Source organism: Aethalodelphis obliquidens, unplaced genomic scaffold, assembly GCF_003676395.1.
Source record: "Aethalodelphis obliquidens isolate GAN/ISIS:26980383/991018 unplaced genomic scaffold, ASM367639v1 scaffold9, whole genome shotgun sequence".
Taxonomy (NCBI): domain Eukaryota; kingdom Metazoa; phylum Chordata; class Mammalia; order Artiodactyla; family Delphinidae; genus Aethalodelphis; species Aethalodelphis obliquidens.
In genome coordinates this window covers 24,988,841-25,009,271 of record NW_020837953.1, presented here as the reverse complement: position 1 = coordinate 25,009,271, position 20,431 = coordinate 24,988,841, and the positions used below count along the sequence as shown (strand labels likewise).

The 20,431-nt window shown below is 43.9% G+C and overlaps 1 protein-coding gene across 1 annotated transcript; it reads right to left on the bottom strand.

Moving 5' to 3' along the window:
• Nucleotides 1-15,436: 15,436 nt before the first annotated feature.
• Nucleotides 15,437-19,969, bottom strand: LOC113621855 (P2Y purinoceptor 4-like). The gene is made up of 3 exons (XM_027109180.1): nt 18,491-19,969; nt 17,733-17,872; nt 15,437-17,187 (listed from the first exon to the last, which is right to left on the bottom strand). The coding sequence occupies exon 3, from the start codon at nt 17,172-17,174 to the stop codon at nt 16,374-16,376; it is 801 nt and encodes a 266-aa protein (XP_026964981.1). The 5' UTR covers nt 17,175-17,187; nt 17,733-17,872; nt 18,491-19,969; the 3' UTR covers nt 15,437-16,373.
• Between the last annotated feature and the right edge of the window lie 462 nt (nt 19,970-20,431).

Sequence of the window (20,431 nt, the reverse complement as noted above, 5' to 3'; positions counted from 1 at the left end):
AGTAGGTTCTTATTAGTTATCTATTTTATACATATTAGTGTATATATGTCAATCTCAATCTCCCAATTCATCCCACCACCCCCACAACCCCCACTTTCCCCCCTTGGTATCCATATATTTGTTCTTTACACCTGTATCTCTATTTCTGCCTTGCAAACTGGTTCACCTGTACCATTTTTCTAGATCCCACATATATGCATTAATATATGATATTTGTTTTCCTCTTTCTGACTTACTTCACTCTGTATCACAGTCTCTAGGTCCATCCACATCTTTACAAATGACCCAATTTCGTTCCCTTTTATGGCTGAGTAATATTCCATTGTATATATGCACCACGTCTTCATCATCCATTTGTCTGTTGATGGGAATTTAGGTAGCTTCCATGACCTGGCTATTGTAAATAGTGCTGCAATGAACATTGGGGTGCATGTCATGCATAATTCTTTTTGAATTATGGTTTTCTCTGGGTATATGCCCAGTAGTGGGATTGCTGGGTCATATGGTAATTCTATTCTTAGTTTTTTAAGGAACCTCCATACTGTTCTCCATAGTGGCTCTATCAATTTACATTCCCACCAACAATGAAAGAGGATTCTCTTTTCTCCACACCCTCTCCAGCATTTGTTGTTTGTAGATATTCTGATGATGCCCATTCTAACCAGTGTGAGGTGATACCTCATTGTAGATTTGATTTGCATTTCTCTAATAATTAGTGACGTTGAGCAGCTTTTCACGTGCTTCTTGGTCATCTGTATGTCTTCTTTGGAGAGCTGTCCAGTTAGGTCTTCTGCCCATTTTTTGATTGGGTTGTTTGTTTTTTATAATATTGAGCTGCATGAGTTGTTTTTATATTTTGGAGATTAATCCTTTGTCCGTTGATTCATTTACAAATATATTCTCCCATTCTGAGGGCTGCCTTTTCATTTTGTTTATAGTTTCCTTTGCTCGGCAAAAGGTTTTAAGTTTCATTAGGTCCCATTTGTTTATTTTTGCTTTTATTTCCATTACTCTAGGAGATGGGTCAAAAAAAGTTCTTGCTGTGATTTATGTCAAAGAGTGTTCTTCCTGTTTTCCTCTAAGAGTTTTATAGTGTCTGGTCTTACATTTATGTCATTAATCCATTTTGAGTTTATTTTTGTGTATGGTGTTAGGGAGTGTTCTAATTTCATTCTTTTATATGTAGCTGTCCAGCTTTCCCAGCACCACTTATTGAACAGACTGTCTTTTCTCCATTGTATATCCATGGCTCCTTTGTCATAGATTAGTTGACCATAGATGCATGAGTTTATCTCTGGATTTTCTAACCTGTTCCATTGATCTATATTTCTGTTTTTTGTGCCAGGACCATATTGTCTTGATTACTGTAGCTTTGTAGTATAGTCTGAAGTCAGGGAGTATGATTCCTCCAGCTCCGTATTTTTCCCTCAAGATTACTTTGGCTATTCGGGATCTTTTGTTTCTCCATACAAATTTTAAGACTTTTTGTTCTAGTTTTGTAAAAAATGCCATTGGTAATTTGATAGGGACTGCATTGAATCTGTAGATTGCTTTGGGTAGTATAGTCATTTTCACAATATTGATTCTTCCAATCCAAGAACATGGTATATCTCTCCGTCTGTTTTTGTCATCTTTGATTTCTTTCATCAGTGTCTTATAGTTTTCTGAGTACAGGTCTTTTACCTCTTTAGGTAGGCTTATTCCTAGGTATTTTATTCTTTTTGTTGCAGTGGTGAATGGGATTGTTTCCTTAATTTCTCTTTCTGATCTTTCATTGTTATTGTATAGGAATGCAAGAGATTTCTGTGCATTAATTTTGTATCCTGCAACTTTACCAAATTCATGGATGAGCTCTAGTAGTTTTCTGGTGGCCTCTTTAGGATTCTCTATGTATAGTATCATGTCATCTCCAAACAGTGACAATTTTACTTCTTCTATCCAATTTGGATTCCTTTTATTTCTTTTTCTTCTCTGATTGCCATGGTTAGGACTTCCAAAACTATGATGAATAATACTGGTGAGAGTGGACATCCTTGTCTTGTTCCTGATCTTAGTGGAAATGTTTTCAGTTTTTCACCATTGAGAATGATGTTTGCTGTGATTTTGTTGTATATGGCCTTTATCGTGTTGAGGTAGGTTCCCTCTATGCCCACTTTCTGGAGCGCTTTTATCATAAATGGGTGTTGAATTTTGTCAAAAGCTTTTTCTGCATCTATTGAGATGATCATATGGTTTTTATTCCTTAATTTGTTAATATGGTGTATCACATTGATTGATTTGCATATATTGAAGAATCCTTGCATCCCTGGGATAAATCTCACTTGACCATGGTGTATGATCCTTTTAATGTGTTGCTGGATTGTGTTTGCTAGTATTTTGTTGAGGATTTTTGCATTTATATTCATCAGTGATATTGGTCTGTAATTTTCTTTTTGTGTAATATCTCTGTCTGGTTTTGGTATCAGGGTGATGGTGGCCTCATAGAATGAGTTTGGGAGTGTTTCTTCCTCTGCAATTTTTTGGAAGAGTTTGAGAAGGATGTGTGTTAGCTCTTCTCTAAATGTTTGATAGAATTCACTTGTGAAGCCATCTAGTCCTTGACTTTTGTTTGTTGGAAGATTTTTAATCACAGTTTCAATTTCATTATTTGCGAAAGATCTGTTCATATTTTCTATTTCTTCCTGGTTCAGTCTTGGAAGGTTATACGTTTCTAAGAATTTGTTCATTTCTTCCAGGTTGTCCATTTTATTGGCATAGAGTTGCTTGTAGTACTCTCTTACGATGCTTTGTATTTCTGTGGTGTCCATTGTAACTGCTCCTTTTTCATTTCTAATTTTATTGATTTGAGTCCTCTCCCTCTTTTTCTTGATGAGTCTGGCTAGAAGTTTATCAATTTTGTTTATCTTCTCAAAGAACCAGCTTTTAGTTTTATTGATCTTTGCTATTGTTTTCTTTGTTTCTATTTCATTTACTTCTGCTCTGATCTTTATGATTTCTTTCCTTCTACTAACTTTGGGTTTTGTTTGTTCTTCTTTCTCTAGTTCTTTTAGGTGTAAGGTTAAATTTTTTATTTCAGATTTTTCTTGTTTCTTGAGGTAGGATTGTATTGCTATAAACTTCTCTTAGAACTGCTTTTGCTGCATCCCATAGGATTTGGATTGTCGTATTTTCATTGTCATTTGTCTCTAGGTATTTTATGATTTCCTCTTTGATTTCTTCAGTGATTTCTTGGTTATTTAGTAATGTATTAGTTAGCCTCCATGTGTTTGTGATTTTTACGCTTTTCCCCCTGTAATTGTTTTCTAATCTCATAGCATTGTGGTCAGAAAAGATGCTTGATATGATTTCAATTTTCTTAAATTTACTGAGCTTTGATTTGTGACCCAAGATGTGATCTATCCTGGAGAATGTTCCATGTGCACTTGAGAAGAAAGTGTAATCTGCTGTTTTCGGATGGAATGTCCTATAAATATCAATTAAATCTCTCTGGACTATTGTGTCATTTAAAGCTTGTGTTTCCTTATTAATTTTCTGTCTGGATGATCTGTCCATTGGTGTAAGTGAGGTGTTGATATTCCCCACTATTTACTGTCGATTTCCTCCTTTATAGCTGTTAGCAGTTGCCTTATGTATTGAGGTGCTCCTATGTTGGGTGCATATATATTTATAACTGTTATATCTTATTTTTGGATTGATCGCTTGATCATTATGTAGTGTCCTTTCTTGTCTCTTGTAACATTCTTTATTTTAAAGTCTATTTTATCTGATATGAATATTGCTACTCCAGCTTTCTTTTGATTTTGCTTTGCATGGGATATCTTTTTCCATCCTCTCACTTTCTGTCTGTGTGTGTCCCTAGGTCTGACGTGGGTCTCTTGTAGACAGCATATGTATGGGTCTTGTTTTTGTATACATTCTGCGAGCCTGTGTCATTTGGTTGGAGAATTTATTCCATTCACATTTAAGGTAATTATTGATATGCATGTTCCTATTACCATTTTCTTAATTGTTTTGGGTTTGTTTTTGTAGGTCCTTTTCTTCTCTTGTATTTCCCACTTAGAGAAGTTCCTTTAGCATTTATTGTAGAGCTGGTTTGGTGGTGTCAAATTCTCCTAGCTTTTGCTTGTCTGTAAAACTTTTAATTTCTCCATCGAATCTGAATGAGATCCTTGCCAGATAGAGTAATCTTGGTTGTAGGTTCTTCCCTTTCATCACTTTAAATATATCGTGCCACTGCATGCTGGCTTGTAGACTTTCTGCTGAGAAATCAGCTGTTAACCTTATGGGAGTTCCCTTGTATGTTACTTGTCGTTTTTCCTGGTTGCTTTCAATAATTTTTCTTGGTCTTTAATTTCTGTCAACTTGATTACCATGTGTCTCAGTATGTTTCTCCTTGGGTTTATCCTGTCTGGGACTCTCTGTGTTTTCTGGACTTGGGTGGCTATTTCCTCTCCTGTGTTCAGGAAGTTTTTGACTATAATCTCTTCAAATATTGTCTCAGGTCCTTTCTCTCTCACTTCCCCTTCTGGGACCCCTATAACGTGAATGTTGGTTTGTTTAATGTTGTCCCAGAGGTCTCCTGGGCTGTCTTCATTTCTTTTCATTCTTTTTTTTTTATTCTGTTCCATGGCAGTGAATTCCACCATTCTGTCTTCCAGGTCACTTATCTGTTCTTCTGCCTCAGTTATTCTGTTGTTGATTCCTTCTAGTGTATTTTTCATTTCAGTTATTGTATTGTTCATCTATCTTTGTTTGCTCTTTAATTCTTCTAGGTCTTTGTTAAACATTTCTTGCATCTTCTTGACCTTTGCCTCCATTCTTTTTCCGAGGTCCTGGATCATCTTCACTATCATTATTCTGAATTCTTTTTCTGGAAGTTTGCCTATCTCCACTTCATTTAGTTGTTTTTCTGGGGTTTTAACTTGTTCCTTCATCTGGTGCACAGTCCTCTGCCTTTTCATTTTGTCTATCTTTTTGTGAATATGGTTTTCATTCCACAGGCTGAAGAATTGTAGTTCTTCTTGCTTCTGCTGTCTGCCCTCTGGTGGATGAGGCTATCTAAGAGGCTTGTGCAAGCTTCCTGATGGGAGGGACTGGTGGTGGGTAGAGCTGGGTGTTGCTCTGGTGGGCAGAGCTCAGTAAAACTTTAATCTGCTTGTCTGCTGATGGGTGGGACTCGGTTCCCTCCCTGATGGTTGTTTGGCCTGAGGCTACCCAGCACTGGAGACTACCCGGCTCTTTGGTGGGGCTTATGGTGGACTCTGGGAGGGCTCATGCCAAGGAGTACTTCCCAGAACTTCTGCTGCCAGTGACCTTGTCCCCGCAGTGAGCCACAGCCACCCCCCGCCTCTGCAGGAGACCCTCCAACACTAGCAGGTAGGTCTGGTTCAGTCTCCTATGGGGGTCATTGCTCCTTCCCCTGGGTCCTGATGCACACTCTACTTTGTGTGTGCCCTCCAAGAGTGGAGTCTCTGTTTCCCCCAGTCCTGTCAAAGTCCTGCAATCAAATCCCACTAGGCTTCAAAGTCTGATTCTCTAGGAATTCCTCTTCCTGTTGCTGGACCCCCAGGTTGGGAAACCTGATGTGGGGCTTAGAACCTTCACTCCAGTGGGTGGACTTTTGTGGTATAAGTGTTCTCTAGTTTGTGAGACACCCACCCAGTGGTTATGGGATTTGATTTTATTGTGATTGCACCCCTCCTACCATCTCATTGTGGCTTCTCCTTTGTCTTTGGATGTGAGGTATCTTTTTTGGGGAGTTCCAGTGTCTTCTTGTCAATGATTGTTCAGCAGTTAGTTGTGATTCTGGTGCTCTCGCAAGAGGGAGTGAGCACACGTCCTTCTACTCTGCCATCTTGAACCAATCTTAGGAAAACTCCAAACTCCAGAACTCCACACTCAAGAAGCCCTCCTTTGGACGTGTTCAGTTTTTGTCTTTATTTCACTTTTATTTTTGAAGGATTGTTTTTTTTAGGTTGTCAGTTTTTTTTCCCCCAGCACTTTGAAGATGTCATTCCATTGTCTTCTACCTTCCATATTTTCTTTGGAAAACTACATATTAATCTTATTATTGCTTCTTTAATTGTAATGTATCTTCTGTATGATTTTAAGATTTTCTACTGTCTTTGGATTCAAGTTCTTTGACTAGAATATGACTATGACATTTTTGCTTGGTTGGTTTGGTTTGTTCTTATTTATCCTACTTGGGGTTCATTGAAGTTCTCAAATCTGTGCGTCAATGTATTTCATCAATTTTGAAAAATTCTTGGCTCTAATTTCTTCAGATATGCCCTCTACCCCCATCTTCTCTCTTCTCTCTGGCTCTCCATTACAAGCATATTGGAGTTTTGATTGATCTCATCATTTGTGTTCTTTTCTTAAATTTTTTTGTTCTTTATTCTCTTTGTATTTCTATTTAGATATTTTCTATTGACATTTCTTGAATTTTATAATCTATGTCCAATCTGCTGTTAAATCTATCCAATGAGTTCTTAATTTCAGGCACTGTAATTTTCAGTCCTAGAATGTTTATTTGATTCCTTTTCTTTCTTTTTTTTCAAGTAAAGAAAGGAAACTCAAGTTTATTTTTCATTTTCTTGGTAAATGGTGATGCATGGGGGTTTTACACAAAAATGAGCTACAGGCTCAACTTGGAAGCCCCAGCTCCAACCAGTCATCTTCCATCAGTCCTCATCAGGAGGTAGTTCCAGAAGGAACTCTCCCTTCAAACAACATTCTCTGTACCATTTGCAATGGAAATCTGTGAGCACTTCTTTTAACAGAGGATATAAGCTATTGTCCCTGTTTGTTTAAGCCTGTCCCATCTCTTAATAACAGCAGCATTTTCAGAATTGTCAATCCACTCGGTTGGCCAGAGGAACCTGTTTTTTCAGCACATCCTCTTGTTTTAGTTAAAATTCATAATGCAGAAGATTAGTTATAACACAAAATCTCAAACATCTCCACTTCTGACATTGTACTACTAGTTTATTTCTGTTGTTACATTCCAGCTTCTCTGTTTTATTTTGAAAAATATATAGATGTAAATTCATTTTTACATGTCTAAATTTCCTATTTAATATTCAGAAGTAGGTGTATAGTTTTGTGTCTGTCCTGAGTGTGTGACCAGTGCTTAGATGCCACATTTTATATTCCATTATATTGCACTTTATTCCTACAGCATTGTAAAAGCAAATCTACTCAAAGAAGTCCAAATTAAAAACAAAGTCTTCAAAATGAGCATTTAATCTTCAAATATTAGTTCCACCACAATAGTAAGAATTAGCACCACCACCCATTGACACCTTTTTATATCCAAGTATTATATGAGACACCTTACGGATACTGTCTCATCCTTTACATCTGGGTAAAACTGAGCATGTGAGGGGGCAGTACTTTGCCAAGGTCCTATATCTGGAACATGGTGGGGCTGGGATTTCATCCTAGGTCTCTCAAACTCCAGATCCCATGCTTTCCCCCTCTGTATCCCATGCTTCTGTCATGCCTTAATTTCCAAGAAAAATTTAACAATTCAAGCAAAATAACTTGAACTAACTGGAATATTAGATTTTTCATTTTCTTTCAAATCACAGTAATATATCATTTTTTTTCTCAGTTGACATTTTTACAAAGACAGTTTGCTCATACAAGTGACCCCTTCCCCATGAAAACTGCTGCTGTTTTTGAAGTTTCAAAGGTAACCTACCCCATCTCTGATTCCCTCTAATGCCCCAGGACAGAAGCCCTGGCAGGCTGCAACTAAAAAGGTTATTTGACCCCTCATTGTCTTAAGTGCCTGAGACCAATAAAGTATTTGATGACAGACTTTTCTTACGTTGTTGCCATCAGTGTTGAAATGCTAATGATTCTTTCTTCCCAGAAAAATTACCTTGGTAAAAATTTACCTTGTAACATTAATTACTCATGTTTATTGGTAGATTTGCTTCTAGCAAGAGCTCGATTAATTTGTTTTACTTTTTTTTTTTTTTTTTTTTGCGGTACGTGGGCCTGTCACTGTTGTGGCCTCTCCCGTTGCGGAGCACAGGCTCCGGACGCGCAGGCTCAGCCATGGCTGAGCTGGGCCATGGCTCACAGGCCCAGCCACTCCGTGGCATGGGGGATTTTCCCGGACCGGGGCACGAACCCGTGTCCCCTGCATCGGCAGGCGGACTCTCAACCACTGTGCCACCAGGGAAGCCCTGTTTTACTTTTATATATAGTTTTTTGACTGGGTGAAATTATATGTGTGAATTCTGCTTATTAACTGTTATTCTGTTAATAAAAGAATCCCAAGTTTTGCCAATATTACCTTCTCTCTATTGTTCTCAAATCAATCACTTGATTCCTTTTGGGGAATTTCAATTCTCCATTGAAAATGTCTATTTTTAATTCATTTTGTCCATATTTTCCTCTATTTTCTTTAATCATTTTAATTAATTATAATTATTTAAAATCCTTGCCTTGGGGACTTCCCTGGTGGCACAGTGGTTAAGAATCTACCCGCCAGTGCAGGGGACACAGGTTCAATCCCTGGTCCGGGAAGATCCCACATGCCACGGAGCAATTAAGCCCAGGCACCACAACTACTGAGTCTGCACTCTAGAGCCCACGAGCCACAACTACTGAGCCCATGTGCCACAACTACTGAAGCCCACGCACCTAAAGCCCATGCTATTCTACAAGAGAAGCCACCGCAATGAGAAGCCCGTGCACTGCAATGAAGAGTAGCCCCCACTCGCTGCAATTACATAAAGCCCGCATGCAGCAACAAAGACCCAATGCAGCCAAAAATAAATTAATTAATTAAAAATAAATAAAGTCTTTGTCTTATACGCCAACATCTGGATCACTTATTGATCAGTTTTTATTGTCTGTCTGATGATCAGTCTCATTTTCCTACCTCTTTGCATGTCTAGTGACTTTTTATTGTGTGTCAGACATTGTTAAAGTCATGTAGAAGGTCTGTATGATATCTCCTATCACAGAAAGTTCCATCTTTCCTCTGTTAGGCAGACAGGATAAGGGACTGGTCACCTCAATCCAGTTACAAGTTAACTATGACAGAGCTGGGTGACAACTTCAGTATGATTCAGTCCACCTCCGACTCATTCTTGCTTTCAGGTTGGGCTTTCCTGGGCTTTTGACTAAGAGTCTAATTGCTCTCTGTCTCCCCAATCCTGAAAGACTCACTGGAGATTCGGTTCTGCCCTTTAGAGGCTCTGCACCTGGCACTTTAGCTTTTTTTCCTACCTCCTCTTTACTCCCACAGCTTCAAAGTCTAGAAATTTTCTTGAGGGGAATATCAGCTATGTTTTTGCATCAGGCCTCATTCCTCTAATTGGACTTTGTGTCCTAAGCATCTCAAGATTATGAGAGATTTCACTTGGCCTTTTGGAAGCCCTCAGCTTAGCTTCCCAGCCTTTCACACTCAGACTCAGAACTCAGAAAATGTCCTATGGTTACAAACAGCTGTGTTTTAGAGTCCCCAGTTTCTCACAACAGCCCCACTTAACTGCCAAAAGACATGTGGTTCCCTTTTCTACCAATATAAGGTCTCTGCATGCGTCAAGCTCAATACTCAACTCATGCACAGAATGAGCAAATGTTCCCAGGGAAGAAAACATCCAGTGACTACCAACTCAACTTAGAAGGGATACTCCCTGTCTGAATTCCAATTCTTCTAGTCATTGCTGCTTCCACAGCTCTTCAGTATCTTTAAAATATGGTATTTATAATTTATTTGGCTTTTTCCAGTTATTGCAACCAGAGTACAGTATGTGTTAGGGTGCTATACCCTATGCAAATCAGAATTCCAAAATACAAGTATGATTTGAATGAAGTACGAAAAAACAGCTTTCAGTTTTGAACATTGATTTAAAAGATTGCCAAGGGGCTTCCCTGGTGGTGCAGTGGTTGAGAGTCCCCCTGCCGATGCAGGGGACGCGGGTTCGTGCCCCGGTCCGGGAAGATCCCACATGCCGCGGAGCGGCTGGGCCCGTGAGCCATGGCCGCTGAGCCTGCACGTCCGGAGCCTGTGCTCCACAACAGGAGAGGCCCATGTACCGCAAAAAAAAAAAGATTGCCAAGGATAAATCTATGGTCATAGTGCTAATGTGATTAACAAAGAAAGGTATACAAGGCAAAAGTTGGGCCAAAAATCCAGAAATATTCTTTGGCCATGTATTGTACATAGTTTGGATTTACTAAAAGACATAGTTTCAATTGTGCTGATAGCAATGACATTTTTTGGAGTAATTCAAAGATTATATGCAATATTTTCTGGACATGCCCAAAGATAGAATATATTGATGAAACACATCAAATATGACCTCAGAACCACTCTCAGACACATGGTAGAAATCTCAACTAAATGCCATTAAATCAATTACATTTAATTTACTTAAGATATGATATGTACCAGAAAAGTTAAATGAAACAAATAAAATTCCCCACTAAAGAATAAACTATGTTCATTGGTGGAAAAATATATTAATTTTGAAGAGATATTAGTAAAAAAAAATGTTAGTAAAAGTTTATAGAAACATAAGAGTTAACTATTTCACTTTTATTTATTTATTTATTGGCTGCGTCGGGTCTTTGTTGCTGCGCGCAGGCTTTTTCTAGTTGGGGTGAGCAGGGGCTACTCTTTGTTGCAGTGCCCAGGCTTCTCATTGCCGTGGCTTCCCTTGTTGCAGAGCACGTGTTCTAAGCGCGCGGGCTTCAGTAGTTGTGGCGAGCGGGCTTCAGCCCTAGGCCTCCGTAGCTGTGGTTCACAGGCTGTAGAGCGCAGACTCAGTAGCTGTGGCACACGGACTTAGTTGTTCTGCGGCATGTGGGATCTTCGTGGACCAGGGCTCGAACCCGTGTCCCCTGCATAGGCAGGCAGATTCTTAACCACTGTGCCACCAGGGAAGTCCCTGGACTGTTATTTTAAAATAACAGAAAATGACGACTCGTTGCTAAATTTGTTCAGATCTCTCTTCAATCAAGATTATACCTCAATCTATAGTACCCAAAAAGTAGTCTGTATAAAAATTAGTTTTGAGATTTTATGTCTGTGAATCTTATTCATTGTCAGACATTTTCCTTTCATTGTTCTAATTGCCTCATATTTTATTGAAATCTCACTTTGGTTGTATATTTCACATGCAGTGTTTCTCAATTTCAAAAAAAAACATTTTCTGATATGTATAGATATATGTTTTAGTTTTAAAAGTGAAATACGGCCTTCCCTGGTGGCGCAGTGGTTGGGAGTCCTCCTGCCAATGCAGGGGACACGGGTTCGAGCCCTGGTCCGCGAAGATCCCACATGCCACGGAGCAACTAAGCCCGAGCACCACAACTACTGAGCCTGCCCTCTAGAACCCGTGAGCCACAACTACTGAGCCCGAGTGCCACAACTACTGAAGCCCGCCTGCCTAGAGCCCGTGGTCTGCAACAAGAGAAGCCACCTCAATGAGAAGCCCGTGCACCGCAGCGAAGAGTAGCCCCCGCTCGCCGCAACTAAAGAAAGCCCGGGTGAAGCAACAAAGACCCAACCCAGCCATAAATAAATAAATAAATAAGTAAAATTAAATAAATAAAATAAAATAACAGTAAATTATTGAAATTTTTGAAAAAAAGAACTTAAGAATTTCTGTATGAGTATAGAAATGGCTTGAAGAAATGGTAAAAAATATTTATATTATGAATAATGGTGATTTATATGATGAAATTAAAATAATTAATATTTTCTGTAATAATAATTTATCATACACCACCCAAATACAATGTTTGAACATAATATGTAAAATTAGATTCTCTCACCTTTGATAATTTGCTGATTTTCAGTCTTGAAAACCACAACTTTAAATGTATTTTTCTATTCTATCATTATGAAGGTATATTTTTCAAGGAAGATGAATGGAATGCATTTCATTTAAAAATGTGTTTGCTTAATTTATAACTTGTAAATATTTAGACATATAGTATCTGGGCCTCGTTCTGCACGCTCACCCAGAACCCCGCCAATGCTAGGGGCCAGCGTGAGCCCAGCACCCCAACCACTAGTACATTTCAGAGCTAGCCTGGTGCTCACGGGAAATTAGGGGCAAAGAAGCATGACTTAACGACAGCACTAGGGCCAGATGGTGGGCATGTTCCATACCAGCAGAGGGAAAGGGCAGGCCTGGGAGAGCCCTGGAGTGACAGGTCTGGGGAGGAGGTCCCAGTCCCTGAAGCTGGAATGTAGTCCATGGAGCTGGTTTCAGGACCAGTGAAAGACAGCTGCAGCCACAGGGGTATCTGCAAAACCCAGAGGGAAAACACTATCCTCCTTCCAAGGCTAGAGGAGAAGGAAATAGATGTCAAGGCAAAGAATCAGCTGCAGAGAGAGCGCCTGGGGCCAGGGCCTGAATACAATAGAGAAATCAAGCTGAGGTGTGACAGGCTTCCTGCAGGGGCTGAGGGAACAGGCGAGGCTGGTCTGGAGAGGCGGACTCAGGAAAAGCAAGCAGGGTCACTGAGGAAGCACGGCTGGCTGAGGGGCCCTAGGCTGGCGTGTGCAGAGCCGAGGACCTGGACCAGCCCTAGCCAAAGGCAGGAACGGGCTTGGGCTGGGTTCAGAGACCTGGACAGTAATTGAGCTGAAGGAGAGAGCGGGTTCCGGCAGGAAAGGAAGCGTTCTTCCTTCTGTGTCAGGAGCATCTTCTCTGCACCACGTTTGGACCCCACAGCTACAGGGTGTGGCCTGGGTGCGTAGGGGTGGGAATTGGGCGTTCCTGGCCCTACAAGAGGTAGCGAGGTCCAGGGCATACTGAAAACATAGCCTAGACTCCCCCAGCTGCTGGGAACAGTTGGCAGATGAGTTTTCCCTGGATCCTGGAGAAAGAGGGTGTCCAGCATCTAATCAAGGACCAACCTGGGCTCGCTCTTCTCCATCCTGGACTGAGGGAGGGTCTTGGGTCAAATTCTTGAAAGTTTAGAATAAATAAGGCAAAAAGAATCCAAAAGTATTGACAGTACAAAGCCATCTGTTCTCTCTCATCCCTCAAGCTCTTTGCCTCTGGGTTCTCACCCCAGGTTCCTACTCTCCTGAATCACCAGGGAGAGGGGAGGGTGATTCCCAAATGCACTAACTCCAAACAGAGGCCTTCCTTCCACTGTGTCTGAGCTCCCAGAGGCAATCGACTCTCAAGTTCTTTTTCCTCAGGTCAGACACAGAAGACTAAGTTAGACATTTCCCAAAGGAAACTGACTACTAAGGGAAAAGTCACATCAAAAGCAAGATAGTACAAGACCACGGGGATGGATGATGCCACAGGGAATCATTTTTTTATTTGAACAGAATCAAATTTGGCCTCAGGAGATTCAGCTGGCTCTAGCGTGGACACGAGATCATTTCTCAGAGACCCAGCTTTGCACAGCTACTGGGGCCAAGCAATTCATTCCACCAGAGCAAGTGAATTCACGACGTGGGCCCAGGCTGCCTCCTGGCCTTGGCCTGAGATGATGGTCAGTGTTGCATGGAATGAGCCAACCTAATTCCCAAGGAAGGAGAGATGACAATTACCAATGTGTATTTGGGCTTTTGTTTAATTCCTCTAGCAAGCAAGACAGGCGTTTGGCTGGTATGAGGTCTCAGGTGATACCCTTTCCCTTCCCACTTCTGCCCCCACTGGCAGGTTTCAGATATGGAGGAGACTGAGAAGACTTCTAGGAAAAAGAAGCAAATTAACCATGCCCACAGTTGAAATGCAGACAGGAGTCCAGATTCAAGAAGGAGGCAGGTGACAATATCCAGTCCTAGTGAGGGTGTGATAAAACAGGGACTGTTACGAGCTGTTGATGGGTGTGTAATTGGTGCTGCATTTTTGGAGGCAATTTGGTGATTTAATTAAACCATTTAAGTGCACACACATACTCCTTGACGCAGCGATTTCACTGCCAGGAATTTATTCTACAGATTTACAAGTATGCAAAGATTTGTGGACAGGGACACTCATTGCATTATTAGTTATCACAGTAAAGCAAATGCCCAAGGGGTGGGATAGGGAGGGTGGGAAGGAGAGGAAAAGAGGGAGGAGAAATGGGAATATATGTATAGCTGATTCACTTTGTTATACTGCAGAAACTAATACACCATTGTAAAGCAATTATACTCCAATAAAGATGTTAAAAAAAATGCCCATCAACAGGGGGATCAATTGAGTGAAATCAATACTCTGCATCTATTAAAAAGAATGAGGTAGATCTATACGTGCTGATATAAAAAGAAGTACAAGATACATTAAATGAGGAAAAGTGCAGAAGAGCCTTGTAACACTATCCCATTTGTGGATTTTTGAAGGAAATTGACTATACCTATATCTGTACTGTAATAGAAACTCTCTGGAAAGATACACAAGAAACTGTGAATGGTGGTTACCACCGGGAGAAGCTTTATTTTTGATTTTGCATTTTTCTCTACTGCTTTGAATTTCTTTTCATGAGCATTATTTTTAAAATGTAAAAGAAAACAGTTAAAGAAGGAATAAGGGAACAATGAAAGGTAATGTATCAAAAATTAAAGAAATTTCTCAAACTTACCATTAGAAGGCAAATTCAGCAATAGGACCTGAGGTCAGTAAGACATGGTAGCTGACTGGTGAACCCTTCCTGACCCATCTGACTTGGCAACATGAACACGCTGCCCTCACTCATTAAGCTTGAGATCCAAGCAGCCTTGTTATGGGGCCCCCTATAACATGGCCGAGGAGAGGGAGTGGTTCCATTCCCCCACTTGAAGCCAACTGCTAAGTCATCAAGGCACGAGGAGGGAAAGCACTGGTGGCCAGAACCATTGCCAGGGATTTGCACCCAGTGACAGAGTCCCGGCTAAGCTGAAGCAGAAGGCAGCAAGTCTGACGGATCCCTGTCCCAGCTAATGGCAGGATGGATCTCCAGCTTGGTTATCACCAAGTCTTGGCACAGGACTCTTGGGACAGTGGAGGTGATGGCAGAGTCGTGGGTAACCAGCAACTGCAGACGGAAGCAATCATCAGGACTGCTTCAAGAATGCATCTGGGGGTTTCCCTGGTGGCGCAGTGGTTGGGAGTCTGCCTGCCGATGCAGGGGACGCGGGTTCGTGCCCCGGTCTGGGAGGATCCCACGAGTCGCGGGGCGGCTGGGCCTGTGAGCCATGGCCGCTGAGCCTGCGTGTCCGGAGCCTGTGCTCCGCAACGGGAGAGGCCACAACAGTGAGAGGCCCGCATACCGCAAAAAAACCAAAAACAAACAAACAAAAAGAATGCATCTGGTAATACAAGCTTGGAGAATCCCAGAAACACTTGAGGAAAATCTACCGGAGACTAGAATGTCTGAGTGAGTCCTTGAGCATTTTAAGCTAATGATATTCAGGTTTCATGCATTCATCTGACATACTGAGGTCTTACTACATGCAAGGCACGGTAGCAAGCAGTAAATATGACAAACATGGAATTTATTAAGTTGAATTGGATGAAAATAAAACTGCCACTATTCAACCCTTTTGGGTCTACAAAAATGGCACTCTCTCATGGATCGACATAAATACAGAGAAAAAGAACAACAGAAAAAAAAAAAAAGAACTAACCAGTTAATTGCTTGATTGCAATTGTGGAAAGAGCTATAAAGGAGCAACCAGATCTAACCCAGTCTAGGGAATGGTGTATGTGGTGCTGGTCAACAAAGGCTTCCCTACAGCTACGTTTGAGGAAGTGAGAATGGAAAGGAATTAACTTAGCAAAGGAGACGGAGGGACATCATTCCTGGCAGTCAGCTGCAAAGGCTTTGAAGAGGAGGAAACTGGTCTGTTCCAGGGACTGATAAGGTGACTCAACCCACGGAGACGGGCAGATGTGGTAGAGGAGAAGAGGGAAAATGAGGATGAGAGGATGCTGAGAGAGAAGCAGGAGGCAGTTAGCCCTTGTAGGCCCTGTTTAGGACTTTGGGGTTTATCCCCAGAGATTTTGAAAGCAATGGCATATTATCTGTATCCAAACACTGGCAAAGTCTAGGAAACATTCGGGTCAATAGAGAATGTTCTTTCCCCTTTTGACAGAGCCCGGAGGTCTACAACTACAGGCGGCTAGTATGTGGCTGCGTCAGGACTGGAGTCTAGGTCCTTGCAAAGAGCTTTCACCACCCAGGACGCCACTGGGAGGGTGGCAGGGGTGAAGCAGGCAGCAGGCCAGGGGACTCTCTAGGAGGAGGCCGTGGAGGCCGAGGAGACCGAGTGTGACCCGGACCTCCCTACCCCCGGGAGGCAGCTCAGAGCCCAGCAGTCCTGGCAGAAGCTGCGCACAGAGAAGCAGTAGATGAGTGGGTCCAGGCAGCTGTTGAGACTCAGCAGCGCCAGGCTGAGGGTGTGCAGGACGTCAAGCGTGGAGGTGGCCTGGCACCCTCTGTCGTCGCGGCCCACGGTGTCCTCCTGCCCGGCCACCCAGGGCGCCAGCAGCAGGTGGTAGGGCGCCAGGCAGAGGGCAAAGACCAACAGGTGCCCGAGCACCATTGTCCTGGCCGCGCGCCGGTTTGGACCGTCTGGGGCGAGGGCCGGTCCCGGGCCCGAGGGCGCCGCGAGCACCCGCGCCAAGCTCACATAGGCCGCAAGCACCAGCAGGAAGGCGGCGGGGAAGGCGGCCACGGTGTCGTAGGCCAGGTCCGCGCTGGCGCTGCCCGGCCTGGGGCGCAGCGCATGCGGTGCGGCCAGCGAGGGTGCGGCACAGGCCTGGCCGGCCAGCCGGGCAGCAGCACACGTGGCGCGGGCGGGGCCCCAGCGGCGCAGGGCTGGGCGGCCGCACCGAGCCGCAGCGGCACACGCTGGTGAGCGCCGCGAAGGCCAAGGCCGCGTAGGTGGACACGCAGTAGGTGGTCCCGGCCGCGCAGCAGGCAGCCTCCAGGAAGAGCCAGTGGGTCGGGCCCAGGTAGTACGTGAGCCGCAGCGGCAGTGTAAGCATGAAGAGCACGTCGGCCATGGCCAGGTTGAGCAGGTGGAGACACAAGGCCTGGCACAGGCGCCTGCCGCGGCGGACGAACACTGCCAGGGCCGCCACGTTGGCCGGCAGCCCCAGGCCCGGCGCCAAGGCGAAGGCTGTGGGCACCACAATGAAGCCAGCAGGGTCGCCCCAGGGGCTGCGGCCGCCAGCACCAACACCCAGGTCCCCAGCGCTGCTGTTCATCTCGGACCTTGGGCTAGCAAGAGGAAGAGAGGTCACCATGGAGGTTAGCCATACAAGAGCCCTCCATCCCGCCTTCCCCCACCCGACCCCCGTCCTCTTTTCCTCAGTCGGTGGTGGTGGGAAGCCCGGCGAGGGGCTGAGGCCTGAGCACAGCCAGCACCAGCTGGGGATGGAGAGGAGGGGATGGGCTCCAGAGTTATCTGAAGTAGAATGAGCTTGGTGACAAGATGTAGAAAATGAGGAAGAGACAGGAATCCCAGGTAGTTTGGAAATTTCCAACCTTGGCGACTGGGAGGGTGAAGGTGTCCCTCACAGATGGTGTACGGTTCTGACTTGTGGTGCCCAGGTATGTGCATTAATAAGCCTAAGCAAGGCTGAGCCAACAGGGAGTTATGGAGAAACCAGGCTGGAATATAGGGTCCTTCCTAGAAAAAGCCCACGCCTCCCTGCTCCAGTGCCATCCAGATCAGTAGGGGGGAGAGTGAGGCGTGGATGGAGTTATGGACTTAGGATGCAGTGACCCAGAGGCAGGCCCATGCACAGTGACCTTGGACTTACCTTGGTGAAGGTCCTCTCCTGGGGCTTGCCTGGAGCACCCTGGGCAGAGCTGAAAAGGTTTCACGTCTCACAGGCCTTCCAGTCTTGTTTCCTTCCCCCTTGCCTTTTGACCACAAAGAAGTCCTGGGTCTGATTTAAAACTTTGGACAGCAAAGCAAAAAGAGCACAGGCCCGGGAATCAGGCAGATCCTAGATACACACATTTATCTGCCATTATGACCTCGGGCACATTACTCAGCTTCACTGAGCCTGTCTTCTCTGCTGTAAAATGGAGATTAAAATACCTGCCTCACAGTGGTGTTGGGGGGATTATGAGAAAACATAAGTAAAACTCTGAGCACTGGCTGACACTGGGGAGATACGCTCCCTTCCCCTCTAGGCAGCACAGAGATAAATGTGTACACTCACACAGGCACACACACAGCGTTAGAGACATGGACACCCCAGTCAAACACAACAGCACAAACACATCTGGGCATATTCCCCCTCTCCCCAAGGGGGATAAGTGCACAAGCCAATGTCCTGTTCCTATTTGTGGCACATAGTCACACTCCTAGGGTGTTCCAAAACATGGTTCCTCCAATACCAAAATTTGTACTTCTTACCTTTGAATCTCTCAGGCTCCAGTCCTTTCTGGGACCCTGAGTGAGCGTATTCCCTTCTGCCCCTCGCACTCAGCTCGGCCCACCATGGCTCTGGCCCTAACCATCCCACCCTGAACCTCTCCCCGCCTTCCCACCAGATCACTCCTCTCTTACCTCTTGCTGCTCTGGCTGCTGCAGATCTCTTTGGGTTCCTGGGGGCCTGGGTTTAAGGAGCTGAGACAGATGAGAATCCACTGCCACCCACATATCCTAGGCCCTCCCATCAACTGACTAATCCCAAGACACGACATGAAGAATGGGCTCAACAGCTGGAAGGGCTGGAGTCCACCTGTGGCAGCTGTGAGCAGGGTTTGTGGGGTGCAGCCAGGGCCCCAAGGGAAGGGAATGTCATTGCAAGGCAAGGGGGCACAGGGAGGGAGATAGCAAAGTATAAGGAAGGCCTCGCAGCTGAATGTCATTGTGCCAACCTGACCAAGGCTTAGGCTGTGGTTTGGGGGGCCCGTTTCCTAAGGCCTGGCTTCTCCTTGGGGTGAGGCAGCACAGCTAAAGCTAAAGATACTCCTGCTGCTGTCAATCCCAACTGCTCCTCCATACCAGCTGGCCAGCCTACTCTTCCAGCACCCTGCCTTTCCTGAAGCTGCTAGGTGGGCCCTACAGCCAAGCTTGAAGGGCCCTGTAGCTGCTAAATCAGCTTACAGGCCAAGCCTCGGTAAATAGGAGCCTTCAATCTAATACCAGCTGTGTGAGGTTTTACTCAAAGTCCTGGTTGGAGACAAGCTGGCTATGGAATCCTGGAAGGGGTGGAGATGGTAAGAGGCCAAGATCCCAGGGTTTCCAGGCTCTACTTTCAAGGGTTTCAAAATTTTCATGCAGAAGGGCAATTCTGGGAAGCAATGGAGATTTAATTACATTGAACCGATCATCCCATCTACCTTCAAGTTGAAGAGCAGGGGTGCCACACCTGCCCACTTCCAACTTTGGCAACTGGTGCAGTGGAAAGTGTGGGTTCTGGAGTCAACCAGGTCTTAATTCTAGTCTCAGGTCTGACACATAGGCACTTAAGCTTTCTGAATCCATTTTCTCATCTGTAGAACTGCTATTTAATAACAAACGCTATTTAATAATAGCATTTACTGAGCACTTATTATGTACCAGGCACTACTGTAAACACTTTAACTCACTAAATCTTCACAGCAACTCTATGAAAATATTTGCCATTATTATCCATATTTGCAAATAAGTTAGTAAGTGGCACTATCTACTCTCTCCCTTCTTCTTTGCTGACCACTTGACCAGTGTGGGTAAATCTTAACTTGTCTAAGTCCAACTTGGAAATTCCATTCTCCTTGCCAGTGACTGGTCTAAGAATGGAAATGTGACATAATTCTGTACAGTGGGATGCAAGGGGAAACCTAGGGTCTTCTAAGAGAGCTTTCCTCTTTCTTTTCACCTTTGGATATTATGTGCAAATGTGTTGTCTGGAGCTGCTTCAGCTATTTTGTAACCCTGAGGGCAGAAGTCAATAAATTGAAAGCAGCACAACTACTGAGCCTGCGCTCTAGATCCCACGAGCCACAACTACGGAGCCTGTGAGCCACAACTACTGAAGCCCAGGCGCCCAGAGCCCGTGCTCCACAACAAGAGAAGCCACCAGGATAAGAAGTCCGCACACCGCAACAAAGAGTAGCCCCCACTCACTGCAACTAGAGAAAGCCCATGCACAGCAACGAAGACCCAATGCAGAGAAAAATAAATAAATTTATTTTTTTTAAAAAAAGAAACTGAAGCTATGTTATCTCTGGACCTCTTATGTGACAGAAAGTTTCCTTATTGTTTTGACACACTGTACATGTAGTATACATATACTACTACATATATATGTATTAATATACATATATATGTATACACACACACATACATACACACACACACACCCCTAACTATAGAGAGATTGCATCACTGTGCTTTCAGACACAAGAAGACCTAACTAAGAGTGCCAGCTTACCTGAGGTTCCCAGCTCATCAGTGTCAGAGCAGAAATTACCCTTCTATAGTGAAGATGAAATGGAGTAATATACATAGACTTCTCTCACT